The sequence below is a fragment of the Mesocricetus auratus genome, unplaced genomic scaffold, assembly GCF_017639785.1.
Source record: "Mesocricetus auratus isolate SY011 unplaced genomic scaffold, BCM_Maur_2.0 Super-Scaffold_100004, whole genome shotgun sequence".
Lineage (NCBI taxonomy): Eukaryota > Metazoa > Chordata > Mammalia > Rodentia > Cricetidae > Mesocricetus > Mesocricetus auratus.
In genome coordinates, this window is record NW_024429189.1 from 31,221,624 (window position 1) to 31,237,269 (window position 15,646).

At 39.1% G+C, this 15,646-nt stretch overlaps 1 protein-coding gene across 3 annotated transcripts in view; it reads right to left on the bottom strand.

The window, feature by feature from the left end:
- Positions 1 to 1,977: 1,977 nt before the first annotated feature.
- Positions 1,978 to 15,646, bottom strand: part of LOC101843933 (fibroblast activation protein alpha) — a 73,220-nt gene continuing 59,551 nt past the window's right edge. The window contains exons 21-26 of one of the 3 annotated variants that reach the window (XM_040745455.1): positions 14,375 to 14,429; positions 5,758 to 5,857; positions 4,599 to 4,663; positions 4,026 to 4,098; positions 3,678 to 3,751; positions 1,978 to 2,323 (exon numbers count right to left, since the gene is read on the bottom strand). In XM_040745455.1, coding sequence (XP_040601389.1) covers positions 2,219 to 2,323; positions 3,678 to 3,751; positions 4,026 to 4,098; positions 4,599 to 4,663; positions 5,758 to 5,857; positions 14,375 to 14,429 — 472 coding nt within the window. In that variant the 3' untranslated portion in view covers positions 1,978 to 2,218. Of the gene's footprint in view, positions 2,324 to 3,677; positions 3,752 to 3,931; positions 4,099 to 4,598; positions 4,664 to 5,757; positions 5,858 to 14,374; positions 14,430 to 15,646 lie in introns of those variants that run through there. The other 2 variants (XR_005877158.1, XR_005877159.1) reach the window with 2 other exon arrangements.

The window sequence follows — 15,646 nt, forward strand, 5'->3', positions numbered from 1 at the left end:
GGGGGGGGGGGGGTCAGGCTAAGCTCCATCAAAAGGGATGCAGAAGACCTCCATTTCCCATGAGTAGAGAGGTGTGAATTTAATCAACTTCTGGTGATCTTTCTCTGTTATATGTTGTAGGATTCAGCCATGGAGATTGTGGTAAGGTATGGGCTGTTCACTACTGGTTTCCGTGCGAATGTAAGTAGCCTGTATCTACAGTATCTCCCACAGTACCTACTACTCCATGTGGCAAGTATGGTTGAAGTACTGCATTTTAATTTCATCTCATTTTTAATCATTTACATTAAGATAGCCACAAATGACTAGTGGCTACACTACACTTTAACAGTGTGGTGTGATGTGAAGGAATGTGGTATATTAGGAGAAATTCAGGTCTTCTGGAGGCTTGTGACTGGAGAAAGGTTAGGAAAAGTCTGCATGGGAAAGACTGTCAAAGGCTCCATGTGTCAAGGTGCCGTGCGGTTTAGATTCTGTTGTAGATGGGGAGGATCCCTGGAGATTTCTAAGTAGGGAAATGACCTGATGGGATTTGTCTTTTGGAACTCACTTCTGTGAGCACAGAAACACAGGTCTGAGACTCAAAGTTACTTTCTGTGCATTAATATGGGAACTGGTCTTTCAGATCCCACAAAAAACGTGAAACTCATTGTTACAAGATTTCTGATGGTCATCTTGTTTGTAACTTTTAGGCAGAGTACCGCTAGCAAATGCCTATTGGTTATTCTCTTCTCCGGAGCTGGAAAACGATGAAGACCCTTCTGGGCTTGCTTCAGAGACTGTGCTGTGGAGAGCTGAAAGCCACGCGAAGCAGCATTCTCTGGGGCTCAGGGCATGAGTGCTTGTGGTGAGAGAGTCTTTGGAGTATAAATGTGTTCCAGCTCCCCTGTCTACTCTGCAGCCCTATGGCTATGGGAGGTCACACTGTGTGGCCAGAGGGAGAGACATGTTTCAAAACTAGGTAGAAGAAAGGATTTGGGGGTTGAGAAGTGTCTGAAATATCTAGAAAATACTGTGACCCATGAACCTTCAAGCACCTATCCTTGCTTGGATTTAGTTCTTCCAGTCAAAAGAAACAAGAAGAGGTTTTGAGGATATGGAATCTGTAACCAGAAAGGAAGACTTATGTTTGGGGTGGAGTTGGAGTACCCAGAGCAAGGAAACATAAATGAAAGGCCTTCTGGACAATGCTTCCAAATTCATTCCTGTGTATCTGCTGGTGTCCTATGGTGGCTCTTTCTAAATTCTGAGGCAATCACAGACACGGCAAGCTACCCAAAGTTTCTGATTTGACAACAGGCATTGTAGCTTTCTATTATTTGAAGTGAAATTTAGAATGTAAAACTTCAGAAAGATCTTACAGATGCAAATTTTTCTTGTTTAGATATTGCTATTCATTTTATTTTTGTTAGTTTAATTTAGTAATCTAGTAATCTAAGGTAGAGCTCATTAATTCTACAGATCAAAGTAATATCACTTGAGAGGGTGAGGTGTCCCATGGGGAGTCAACAAAGTCTGTCACTTTGAGGTAGGATCAAGGCCCTCCTTCCTGTAATCTGGGCTGAACAAGACATGCTACCATAGAGAATGGGCTCCAAAAAAGCCAGTTGATGCCCTAGGGATAGATCCTGGTCCCACTGCCAGTGGACCCATAAGTCACCCAAGTCATACAACTGTTACCCACATTCATAGGGCCTAGTTCAGTACTATGCAGGTTCCCCAGCTGTCAGTCTGGAGTCAGTGAGCTCCCACTAACTTGGGTGAGCTGTTTTTGTCAGTTTCCCCATCATTGTCTTGACCCCTTTTCTCATAATATCACTTCCCTCTCTTCAACTAGACTCTGGAAGCTAGTGAATCTCTGCATCTGCTTCCATCAGTTACTCTATGATCACCGCACTAGTCATGTATTTTTCCTACAGAAGCATTTTCCACAGCCCTTCACAGAGCCTGAAATTAGTGCACACAAACGACATGGCATAACTTGAAATTGCTGACTTTATTTCCCCTGAAGTGAACAGGAGATAGAACATTGCATCCAAAGTGAGATGTGTGGCTCTTTTTTTTCCCCTCTTCTTTCACAAAGTATAAGAAAATGTAAACAATTTTGAGCTTGAACTTCTGAGCCCTCCTAAATGATCAATGGCCTTGAAAATATCCATGGTCAAAGTCATCCACATGAGGCTCTCAGACTGTGATACAGGCTAATACCTGCGTTGATTCAGTCGGATAAAGAGAAGCATTGTTTGAGGAAGTGGGTCATGTGGATATATAAATGCTTCGTGGACCCGCGAGAGGATATGCCATGGTTCTGGTCAGAGTACCACTGCAACACAATGGAAAAAAACATGCATGTTTTATTCCTGGAGCTACAAAACACACATAGCTTTGGCTTTGTTGTGCTCTTAAATCACAGTGAGTTTCCTAATATGCTTGGAAGATTCTTTTAAGAACCCTTAAATGAATACAATTGTTCGCAGGCAAACATTTGGAACAGGAGAAAGTAGAGTTCTTATCAATATCCAGTACTGTTTTTAATCTTTAGGGTTAGGGTTTACATCCTAAAGGATGAGCTGTTCTAATGGCCAGAATCCTGGAGATTAGAATCAAGAGTCTTGGCTCCCAGAACTGATACACTGGGTCTGTTACTTTGGTTCTTTAGCACTTTGGTTTTTTCATGTGAAAATTAAAAACATTGTATTTAATTTTCTCTAGGATCCTGGTAGCTCAAAAGTTCCATGAGGCTTTGGCCTATAAATCTAATTCTCTGCTTTAGAAAAACCCATATGGTTACATATAACCATAAATACATTTCATAGGACTTTTAAAAAATCACTATAAAGGAAAAAAGGGAGGGATAACATAACTTAAAACTTTATTGTTGGAGAAATTCCAGAAGGATTATTGTCTTTGTTTAGTAAGGGTGGCAAAGGTCAATATGTAATGCTATACATTTACCAAGTTGAATTTCTTTTAGGAAGTCACAATGAACAAAGTCCATAAAAACCTTATCTCACTTCTTGTAAGTTACGTTTTAAAAATACAAACTTCTAAAAGCTGAGGAACTCCCTTCCTGGAGTCCTGTCAAATACAAGCTTTTGCGGGAGAAAATACATTTACTGAAGCAGGGACACGGCGGCTACCAATGGCTGCTCTCCTCTTGGCCTTATTGCCTCCTCGGATACCATTCCACATTCTTCTTGCAACCTGGAATGCATGTGCCAGGCACTGAGCACACACAGATGAACTGATCCTCTGCCTGAATGGAACTGTAGAAATTCACTGAGATTCTGGTATCATTTCACAATTTCTTCTTACTGAATACACAGAACCTTTAGCTGCTCTGCGGCTCCTAGGTTCTGGAGGAACTCTGACGGGCCTCCACTTAAGCACACAGGACTGCAGAACCATTAACTACCCGAGCCTTCTAATCTTATAAATGACCTCATTTTATGTGATTCAGGTCACTTTATATGACATAGGTGGTTTGGCTTACCTCCAGTCCTTGACGGGATTCAGAAAAAGTCTGTGATTCATTTACTTATATTCTGCTTTTTCTACTCACCGGCTGTGCTTTCAGGTTTTACTGAATAAATAACTGTATAAGTATTTATGCAAGACCCCATTCTTTTAGTTTGGTGGTTAAAGACCATGAACAAGGGTAAGACAGAATCATGTACCATGGCCTGGAAATCCACTTGTGCATTAACCAAAGCTTTAGCAATCTGTGCTGAGTTCTGAAAGTGCACATTATCTGCAACAAAGAGAGAGTGAGAGAGAGAGAGTTAAAGTGCTGCTAAATACCAGAAAGCCTAGAGTGACAATGTACTGCCTGGAAATGAACACCAACAATTATCTAGTCATGCATTTGACATTGTCAGCCGCGAGTGATCATGCTCAGATATGGAAATGTTCCTGACTCCTAGGTACTGACCCTGAGCACAGGCATAGGAAGATGCTTAATGTTTCTTAAACAAAGTGATGCTGGCTCAGTATTTTTATGTGTAAGAGTCTTGCTTAAACCTCACCATCTGCTGTTCCGTGGATGAGAAGATAGTCTACATTTCTGAAATATTCTGCTCTTGCCATCACAGTTGAATTCTGGAAAAGGAGAAAAATTAACATTTTAGTTGCTGCAAGTTCTAATAGAAAACTAGCTAAATCATTGTGCAATGGACTTCGCACCAATACTGAAATTATGTATTGCTTTGGTTGATAAATATTTAAGAGTCAGAGCAACACATTTTCCTCATCATTTGCATTACTTCCATCTGATTCTTAGTTTGAGAAACTGAAAGTTTATGTGTCATATGTTACATATGAGTGAGACCTTAGGCATAAATGATGCCCGCTCAAGCTGTGTAGGCGTTGGGGGCGGGGAGGGGAGATGAGAAAAGGGAGGTTAGGGAAAGGAGGATGGTGGAAGAATGGAGTCCCCAAAGAGTATAAGTTCATTCTAGTGATGCATTCCAGTGAACAAAAGATCTTTATTTTTGCCTAGGGATCTAGAACTGAATCTGCAAAACCCAGAATCACTGTTTTAAAATGACTTAACACATTTGAAATAAATTAGTGACCTAGATACCAGGGGAGATGCTTACTTTATAGTGCTCAAGATTATCATCCTTTGTTGGAAGGCCCATGAATCGCTCTGTGTAGATAGATGCTGTGAAAATACAGAAGGGTATGTTATTTTCCCTTCATACATATCATCTCATGCCTTACGTAACTCCTACATTGTAGTTGTTCCCCTGTTCTCCCATGTGGATCCCTTGAGGCATGCTCTTGTTTTACTTGATATTATGGTTGTCCTCAATGAAGTTGTCCTTTCTGTAGCTCACCTCACTGAGGCTCAAGAAACAATGCAGAAAATTATGGAAACGTGAGTATCTAAGCCTTTCCTTTTACAGGCTGCTCTTAAGCTTTTTCACATACTCTCCTTGGGGGAATGTTGAGATGGGGATGGCCTCATTATATTTTAAAATAAACTGCAAAATCCACCACCTCTGGTCCCTTCACTGGTGTCTGGTTGCATCTGGTATGAAATGTGTCTCCTAGATTTACTCAACTCAACATCATACACACATATTCAAACACACAAACACATATCTTTCTGAATAAAGAAGGTTCCTTGTAAGGAATGAATGCCTCATTTTTACTCCAGCATGGGAAAGGGATCTAGAAGAAGCTATTTTTCATTTTTGCATGATTATTAAAGTTAATTTCAAATAAGCATCCTGCATTGGGGTTAATCACGAAAACACACACACACAAGAATTTCTCAATTCTCACACACACACACACACACACACACACACACACGCACACACACATTTTTTTCTCTGACTTGTGAAGCAAAGGAGCTGTGCTCCACACTGTAGTGTGAAGGTGAATTCCTTGGCCCCCAGCCTGACTTTGCAAAAGATATGCTTAAAAGCCATCATTGCTGGAATTAATGTGCCTTCAAAAACGGAGTTAGCTCTGGTGTTAAGCATTTGTTTCAACAGAAACTTAAATTTTCTGGGAGAAAATAAGATACACCAGATTTCTGAAGAGTCCTTCCTCTTAAGACCTCAATCACTAAAGGTGGTTACAGCAAGATAATAATGAGTTCCATGAACAACCTCATTTATAGATTGTATTTTCTCCAGTGATGCTAGGGTGAACTTTACTGCATAATTTGTTTTCCTAGCAACCTCAAATACAGAGTAATTATGTGTTAAATGTTTTCAAGGCAACATTTATGAAATGTTTCCATACCGTAATATTCCCAGCTGGAGACTGGAGCCACTGCTATCCCACATTTGAAAAGCCCCGTTCCGGATGCAAGTGCCAGGGATGAAACATAACCTCCGTAGGACTGCAAAGACATAGTAATTGGTCAGTCCCAGATACACACTCAGAAGTTCCTCTTTGTTGTTAAAGTGAATCTACTAACAGTAAAGACTGAGGGGAGCTGGGGGTATGCATAGAGCAGGTTCTATGCCCACTTTGTACCTTAGCAGCAAGCGCCACTAGTAATTTTATCTCTGAATGTCCTGATCAGACTTCCTGAATACAGGGTAGGCAAAGTTTAAGAGATAAATACAATTACAAAGTTTCTATAAAAACACAAAACTCCGTTTCCTTTTGGATCTTTCTAACTAGGACTTTTTTAGAAAATAAAAACAAAAACAAACAGCAAATACATACACACACACAAGCTCCAAGCTTCTACTTGAAAGAGATGTATAGACAAAGGGAATTGTTTCCAAATGCAAATGTAAGATGCTTTCTAAAGTTCACAAAAGTCCTGTGAGGCAGAATCTGTAGCTACCTTTTTACCTCATCCATGAACAGAGCGTGACTGGCGTTTGTGTTTTCTAGTAAAAAACGCTCCTTTGAGGCATTCTGACACAGCAGTTCAAAAGAAGGAAAATTGTTGGTGTCCTTCAAAACCGTATATTTCTTCTTACTAATTTCACAGAAGAGTAAAGAAATACTAAAGGAAATGAGAGTAATTTAGGTCTCAGAGTTCCCTCCCAAAGGGATCAGAGGGTGTTTCAGAAACAGTATCCCTCACAGAGAAGTTCCATGTGACTTAGCTAGTTGAGTTTCTTCACAGATATGAAGAATTGAATAGGATTCCACAAGGGGTTTCATTCCCTCTTGCGGGGAAAGCTTGCCTGTACAGACATGCTTGGAAGAGATGCTACTTCTGGGAACATGAACTAAGTGGTCCTCTGGGATATGGACTGAAACCAATGCACTGGAGGTTAGAAAGCCATTCCTTGTGCTTTTGTGTGCCTTGATGCAGGAACACCTGTCCACATCACATGGGACCTTGCAACTTTCCCCTGAAGTAATGCAAATCACGCCTTCTCCTAAACTGTTCGTCTTTAGAGAAGGATAGGGGGAGTAAAAGGGGACAGACAGGCCCATTCTTAATCCATGAGCTATAAGGAGTGGAAGACTAGCTAAGAAGCTTGTTGATTTTTAAGAGTTAAATGAAGAACCCTCTAAGTAGTTTGTGGTTTTATGTTTCCATCTTTGGGAAATTTTATTGAGGGCCTTTGGCTGCAAAACACAGAATAAAATAGGCTACTCCAATTATACGATGGCCTCTTTTTTTATTATATTTGGAGGAGAACTAGGTTTTAATAGGGGGAAAATATATTTTAAAAGCAAAAGGAACATTTGGGCTTTAAAATCACTTTGGTAAGTGAAATTCTCTATATGATTTGAAGTTTCACTTATGAAAATAATTCGCTTTAATTAGTAGGACAGCAAGAACGGTTCCTAGATGGAAACAGTTTCCTCCCTTTTTAATTTCAATTTCAAATGAGAGTAGAGTAAACCTAAGAACTTCATTAAACGCCGTTGTTTTGATTTTATCGGAAAAGAGTATTTACTAAAATAATAGCATTGGGTATGGACTCCCCTCTTTGCGTTCCAGAGCAAAGAAGAGTATGGCATGACACTGAAATTCCTACCACATCTCAAAATGTTCTGGAACATTTGTGCCCTGAACATTAGACATTATTAATATGTACTAACTCAGGGTTAGGTTTTATAGCACCATTTTTAAAAATGTTTTTTTCTTTTTAAGGTAGAATACAAATATTGTCTGGCAATTAGTAATAGCAAAATCATACTGTATCCACAGCAAGGCAGGAGAAGTTTATGCTTTAAGTGCTCCGGGTGGCTTGGAAAAGCTATTCCTATTGTAGAAATGAAGAGGGGAGAAAAAACCCACACTGACTTTCTCTGCTCTCTCAGGAGTGGGGCTCCTAGGCAGAGTGGGTGGCTGCTGAAAGAAAAGAACCCACAGAGCAGATTGGCCAAGAGAATTCTAGAATTGTGTCCTTTGCACTTAGATGCCTTGCCATTTTGTTTAAATGAAGGATGCTTTTAAAATCATTCCTGGAAGGGCAAAGAATTTTAAAACAGGGGTACGTATATTCTTATTTAAGCTGTCGTATACACTGGGACATTTTTCGTACCGACAATAACAATAACTAGCTAACACTTATCTGGCCCAGGAGTTCACTGTGATGCTCTTTGAGGTTCCCGACCATCTGTTCATCCTTACCCACCCAACGCCCCCTGCCAAGCCTCTCCTTTCTCCCACTTTGTTCCTTGGATCTCCTGTTGTTCTTCAACTCTGGAAACAGGGTCTGGCCTCAGGACATTGGCAAATGCTGTGACTTCTAGCCTGGATAGCTCTTTCTCCAGAAAGTGCCTGTCTTCATGCCTTGTTCTCTCTTCTTCAGGTCTTAACTCAAATGTCACTTTCAGAGACCTCTATAGTGGTCTTGTTTCAAATCATGCAGGTGTATTGGCCCTTCACAGCTCTCTGTTCCTGTTTCATTTTGCATTTTAAAAAATTTCCCTTACCACCTCTCAACATTTTATATTGTACTTATTTGCCTTTCTTAGTTTCTTCTTCACTATTCTCCAATCTCATGAGTAGAGGCTTTTGTTTGTTTTGCTCATGGATCTATCTCCAACACTGAAATGGTCTTATATTCAGGGGGGATAAAGTACATATTCACTGGAAATATGATTCCACTCCTATCCCCTGCAATCCACACAGTGACCACGGGAAGAAAATGTTGATGTGTTTCATAATGGAGTAGCTCTAACTCAGAGCGAATTTACAGTGGCTGCGGAGTCAGTAAAAACCAGAGTTGGGGTTCAAACCTAGAAGGCCTGCCTGTCTCAGCAACCCTTGACATTGCCTGTCTTCCCACACCAGGGCAGCTTCTTCTGGCAGAAATAATATAGTCTAACATGGTCTCTCATTAAAAGTGTATTCATTCTACATTTACATCATTCTCACATAGCAATTCACATTGCTTATAATTAGTCACTGCAAGAGAAAGGAACTAAGATTAAATAATGAACTGATGCTTATTCAACACCACCTGGCTAGGTCTATACTAACAAAGCAAAGCCTCAAAATGTAGCTTCTTTTTCTAATAGTTTAGGCAAACCTCTCCCTGCTCCTGAACAGTAAGAATAATTGCTTCACTTTTTCATTGAATTTAATGATTTTTTTTAAACCCTATTGATGCTATAGACTTTCTGGAGCAGTGTTGGGCATTTCAACTTCACCCTGTTCTCTGTCGCACATACCAATGACCTTTCTCAAGAGTAAAAACCTAAAATGTCTCGTGCTTGCTTCGGCAGCACACATACTAAAAAACCTAAAATGTATCTAAGTATTGCTAAATGTCTCACGGACAAACCCCTTCCCATCAGGAATCACTAAGTGAACAGGCATTTCTTAAACTCCATGATGGAGACATAGCAGATATTTATCATCTGCCTAAAATGAGGATATAAATATTTTGTAGTATGATTCAGTTAATGAAAAGCGGTGTTGAAAGTGCTTCTTTCTCCTTTAAAAAATCCATATCTTGGAAGAAAATGTAGGACTTGAAGCTTATTTACAAACCAATTGCAAATAACATTTGTTGGGTTGGGCACAACCTATTTGACAGGCCACAGACATACCTACTATTGCACAGGATAATGTTCCTGATATGGAACATTAACACTTAAGAGGCCATTGTGATCATATTTAAAGTCTTCCTCATTCACATCTCCATTTCCCAATAGTCTCTGACTTATTAGTCTGTAAGGGAAAAGGCTAAGGCCTCTTCCCCACTCTTGCCTCTCTGGCTAACTGCAGTCCTTTGCAATTTGTGCCAAGAGTTAACATTCTAGTCCCATTTCTATCCTCAGACCATCTTCTATTCTATGAAATTACATTTCTAAGACACAGACACAGTGGTATTACTAGAACAACAGCACTTCTCATGACGTTCATGAAAACATCTGTTTTCGCACTGTTAATATGTGTTTGTGAAAAGAGAAGGAATAAATAATTGTGGGATAAAATACTTTTGTGCTAAACAAAACAAATTAACATTTTTCTAGTCTTTCAAGGGGCCTAAACATGCTATTCTAAATAAACACCTATTTCCCAAACTGCTAGACCACAGAATATTTTTCTGAAAAAGAAATTTCTTGGTAGGAGTGGGACAAATTTTGGGAAAACAGTAAACTATAGGACTAAATTCAGCTTAAGCAATAATAGAAATGCTTGTCATGGCTTCATATTTTGCTTAACATTTGAGAAAAGAAATCTGAGAAAAGAAAGATACAATCCATTCTCTTGAATATCCCAAATATTTATGGGAAAAATGAATAGCCTAATAAAGCATGCCAATTCCTATAAGAAGAATGCAAAGAGTTACTGTAACCCAAAGGTTGTTGTGTTAAGCTGGATCTTCAGGAATAAGTATTTTCTGTTTTAGAGAGACGAAAGGGTGAGGGTGGATGAAGTGCATGGACATGTCACTAGGAATTTATAAAACATGGGAACAGCAAAGCACAACCATTGTTTAGATAATTATAAAATTTGGAAGAAAAAAAGATTGAAAAAGTAGCAGGAGTGAGGTTGCCAAGGACCTTGCATACAAGGCTATGTATTCTTTATTTCTATTGTGGGCACAGTAGGACCCTAAAAAGTATAAGTAGAAATATAACTTGTTAAAGGTTGTGCTTCACTGTAACAATGACCTGCTAGGTAGTGTGTGCCCCTGGTTCAATAAAGGAATGATTATTATGGATTTAACAATCTTTTGATTTGATTTGAGGCTCACTCCACTCTCTAGGTCTGCTCAAAAGAATGTGTTTGAGAAGGTCAAAAGGTTTATTCTGCTTCTAAATGGACATGTCATCTGACTTCACTTTAAAAATGATGTTTACACCCACAAATTAGTACTGCTCTCCATGTTTTGCCATAGAAGCTTACTTTTGGAGTGAGCAATAGTTAATGTGGAGATTCACAAGTCCTGAGAATGAGGACAAGTAAGTGCCATTTAGACCACTTCCTTCAAGGCTCATGGAACACTGTAGACTGGGTGAGAAGACAGAAAGAACTTAAGAGACCAAGGATGAGGATAAGTTGCTAACATGGACATTGTGCTAATGGATTCAAAGTAACTGTGGCTAACCTGAACAAGATCTGCACAGGACTGGGTCTGTCAACATTTCATCACACATGGAGAGGGGTTCATGAAATCTTACCCTTTGGGGGATGGTTGGCAGTTAATAATTACTGGAAGAGAGGAGCAATTTTATTTAGTGGTATAACCACTAAAATGTTGCCAATGTTGTCTCCTAGTAAATACTTGCCCATAACTCATGCTCATTCAAGCAGCCTTAATAAAAAAAATCAGTGAGTCAAAAAGCAAAAAACAAACAACAAATAAACAAAAAAAACACCCCAAAGGACATGAAAGTGTGAGGTAGGCGTGTTGAGAGGATGGGTCTTGGAGGAAGATGGTAGGAAATGAGAAAGGGTAATAAAGGGTGGAAATGATCAAAGTTCATTATATATAAAAGAGTAAAAAACAAAAAGCCTTAGAATGACACTCTTTTAAGCAACATTGGAGTTTGTGAGGCCCGACTAAAGTTGATGGTTAAGAAACAATTAAAATAACTTAATTAGAAACTGTTATCTGAGGTCATAAATCAAAAGCATCAGCATTGCCTAGAATCTGGTCAGGAAGGCAAACTCTGAGCCTGAGTAGATGCTGTGGTAGAAGGATCTGGGAACTGTTTTAGCAGGCTTTTGGGGTGATGCTTATTTGAGAAGGTCTGGTTTAGTGACTCTTGAAGAGACTGAAATCAAACAAGGTCATTGATGAGGGCAGTAGCTACTTAGCTGTTAGAAGTGGAAAAAGAATTCACTAATCAACAGAACGTGGGGCTCAGGAAGAGGTAAAGATAGGAAGTAACTCTTCTGAGCGTCCTAATTTGGATGACTAGGTAGAAGGTCCTCAGTAATGATGAAGGCTTGTTTTAAGGTTAGTTTGTAGTCAGTGAAGCTTGAGGCCCATGCGAGTCACCTGAAGGAGAGATGACTGGCAAGCAACTGAAATATAAGACTCAGAAGAAAAGTGGATGTAAATGGCCAACCATCATCAGCTTTGAAACCACAGAGTTGGTTCCAATGACCTACAGAGTATTGATGGATGGGTTAAGGCCACACTCAGAAACATAGTAACATTTAAAGAACTTGTAGAATGTGATGATCACAGAGAGAATGCAAAAAGCCACATACAGTCCCCTTCATGTGTCCTAGTAGGTCCTTGTTATCTGAAGGGCTACTTCTCCTGCCGTATCTCAAAGTTTTCTTCATGATTCTTTAGACTTTCAAAGTTTAGCATATTCATAATCAACTTATTTGCTTTATCAAGACCAGGATAAATGTGAGCTTCGCATTCTGGAATGCCCATTTACTAAGCTATTTTTGCCTATCAAAGACACTGACTCATTTCTGACATCTCTATTAGCTCTCACAGCCACAATTAACCACTTTTCTTCCTGTTGTTTTGTACAATGAGTTATATCTCTTGATAAGCCATTGTTTTTCTACTCTCTTCCCCATATGATGGTCAAAAGTATAACTTATTCAGCCTTTTGTCCATAAACAATGTAGCATGAAGGCTGGGGATGTGGCTCTGTTGGTAAAGGACTTGCTTAGCATATGAGAAGACCATGTAAGATATCTAATACCACATAGAATTGGGAAAAGTAGTGCATGTTCATCATCCCAGCACTTAGGAGATGGAGTCAGGAAGATCAGAAACTCCAGGTCATTCTCAGATATATAGGTAGTTGAAAGTTAGACTGTGATGAATAAGACTATGTCTGAAAAAAAAACCAACATAAATTGCTTAACACAGTATCTAGTTGAGATATAATGATAATTTGCAAGGATAGAGAAATGGATGAGTCAGGGATCAGACATATGAGCTAATAAGAATGGAGTTGTTCAAAACTTGAAGAACTGATACAAAAAGGGGCATAGTAGTATGTCTTTTTTGCATTTGTTTCCTCCAGCGATTGGAGTCTACTCAGGCATGGCAGGCACTGGCAATGCCCTCATTGCCTTCTTCTTTCAAACACACTCCCACAGTCTGCTTTATGACCACTGCCACGTGAGAGAGTAAGCAGTGCAGGGAGACTAATACACTATTTCTTTTGATGGCATTTACACAATCTGACATGGGACAAGTTTCTTATGGAAGGATTCTGGCTGACATGGATGATGGGTGATACGTGGGTTTTCAATCATCCCACATATAAGAGTCTCTACCAAACCAATATATAACCATATTCTATAAATGAAATGAAAAGTTCCAGCTTATGGTTACTCAGAGTCCCACAGCAAAATCAAAGCGTAGCTCTAAGCAAAATGTTAATGATTACATAGATTATTTGCTTAAAACGAGACTCTGTCCAGGATTTGCTTTAGGAATTTCACAAAGATGGATGGTAGGAAAGGTCTTGTCTGAAATATCCCCCTATAAAAACATTCTTTTTTTCTATGCATTTAGAATCCCACTCTGTTTAGATACTTAGCGTTTGAAAGTTTTAAGAAGGACCAAATGGCTTGAAATAACAATTTTCTCCAAATTCCTAACAGACCTTCATCTGGTCACTGAGCTGGGAGTTGAGCTGGAATCTGCAAATTCCTTTCAATGTTGTGTTTCATTCCCTCCATCTTGTACAGTTCCCTTTCAGCAAAAACATCCAAGAAAAACCACCCAGGCACAACCGGCTGTAAATTGACTTTCAAATGTACAAATCCAGACCAAAAAGAAAAGCAGACAAACTTCCTTGGAGGGTAATTATAATTTATGATGGGCAAGCCTAAACTCTCCAGTATTTCTCTAGGGTGGCCAGTGACTTCACCACCCACAATAGATAACTTCTGCCACTTATTTTTGTGTTTATTTTCAATAAATGGCATCAGTTCTCAAATGTGGGGGAGTGTAATCTTCAAGAGTAATAGCTAGGTAGCCAAAGAATGCTTCTCTTCAAATTAGCCCAAGTTCACATTGGGTCTACTAGGAGAATCCGTTTGTCCCAAAAGAGGAAAGTATCTAACAGCCCTGGTAGCACTGCTGTTTACTATGCAATTTCTACACTGAAAGTTCCTATAATTTCAAACCTTTGCTCAGCTTTTCATTAAAATGAAGTATAAAACATACAATAAATATTAAACCCCAAATCAGAAAGGCAATCTTTGATAGGCATAGTTCAGTTCAGTACACTATAATTTAGCATCAAAAATTAAGTAAAAATGTGTCAATTATGAGTTCATTTGTTATACAAAGAAGAAACTGAATTAAAGACAGGAACAAACATTTAAAAGCACCACTTCAGAACTGATATTATCCAAATTGACTGTTTCTATTGACAGATTAAATTATGTTGCAACACTGACATTTCATGAGAAACCTTCAAAGCAAACACTTCAGAAAACGAGGATTACCAAACCGAGGAATAGGCAGGAACTTATAAAGCAACTCACCCAGCCCCATATGGCTATTCTTTTTTCATCAATGAAACCCATTTCTATGAATTTTCTAAAGTGAAAGAAACAAATTTTTAGAATTTTAATTGTGTACACATGACATTTACTTCATTACACAAGCATATTTGATCCAAAGGTTTAATAGAAACGCTTCATTTCTTTGTTTAAACACGTGCATAATAAGGCTGAATTTACAAATAATTAAAATAATATTATCGTGTTTTCAGAGAATAAAAGGATCATCTTAGGTTCCCTTCTTCATCTGCAGTGATCCCCGTGCCCTCAGGACCAGTAAGTCCTGTTATCAAAGCCTGTCCTCAGATTGCCTCATTAGAACACAATGGCTCTACTAAGTAGCGCCAAATCCTTGGGTCTTGGAAAGGATCTCTGTTTCATTGCTGATTAGTTTTTTAAATTAAATTTGTATCCCCTTGTTTACTTAGTGTTTGATGACCACCATTTTTTCTAATTCTCTTGTTTTTATAGTATTTGAAGATCACACCTCTATGGTGGGTACATCTCTGAGTACATAGAGACCCTAACTAACTAAAATAATTATGTATACGAAGCATTCGTAATTATAATATTTAATAATTAGAAACGTGATGACCACCATTTTGACTTTAAGCCCCACTCAGAGAAAAAAATCGATCCTCTTGCCCTTCATGAAGACAATTACCGTGGTAGGGACAATTACGTGTATCCTTTAAAATGCTGAAATGATTTGCTTGGTTCCATCACATTTCTAAAACCTTTTGAAAATATTCCTTCCTTGGGAATATCGGACTGTAAGAATAAACAACTTTTAAAAGTCCCAGGGAACCTCTAGACAATACAGAACAATGTATGCTGGTCACTTGGACCTCAGTTTTCCAGATTCCAGAGAAAATGGGACTTACTTGGGGGAATGGGTTAATAAAGTCTCAAGGAAACTTAAGAAGCAGAGAGAAGAAGCAAGAAAGGTGTGGTGGGAGTGGGTGGGGTCTAGAGAACACCACAGTAAGCAGGTGGAAGGGAGGTACCCAAGGTGAGGAAGGCCCCAAAATACTGGGGTGTGGTCCTTGGTTTCTATTGATGGCTTTCTCACCAGCTCTCCAGAAGCAGAACACAAGTGCTTTTTGTTAGTTAAATAATGACATTTCTCCTTTTCTTTTGTTGTGCTGGGGGACTGAACCCAGGTCTTTAGGTATATTATGCTAACGCTTTACCTCTGAGCCCTTTTGGCCAGCTCCGTAGAGTTACTTGAAGGGATTTTATAGCAACCATTTC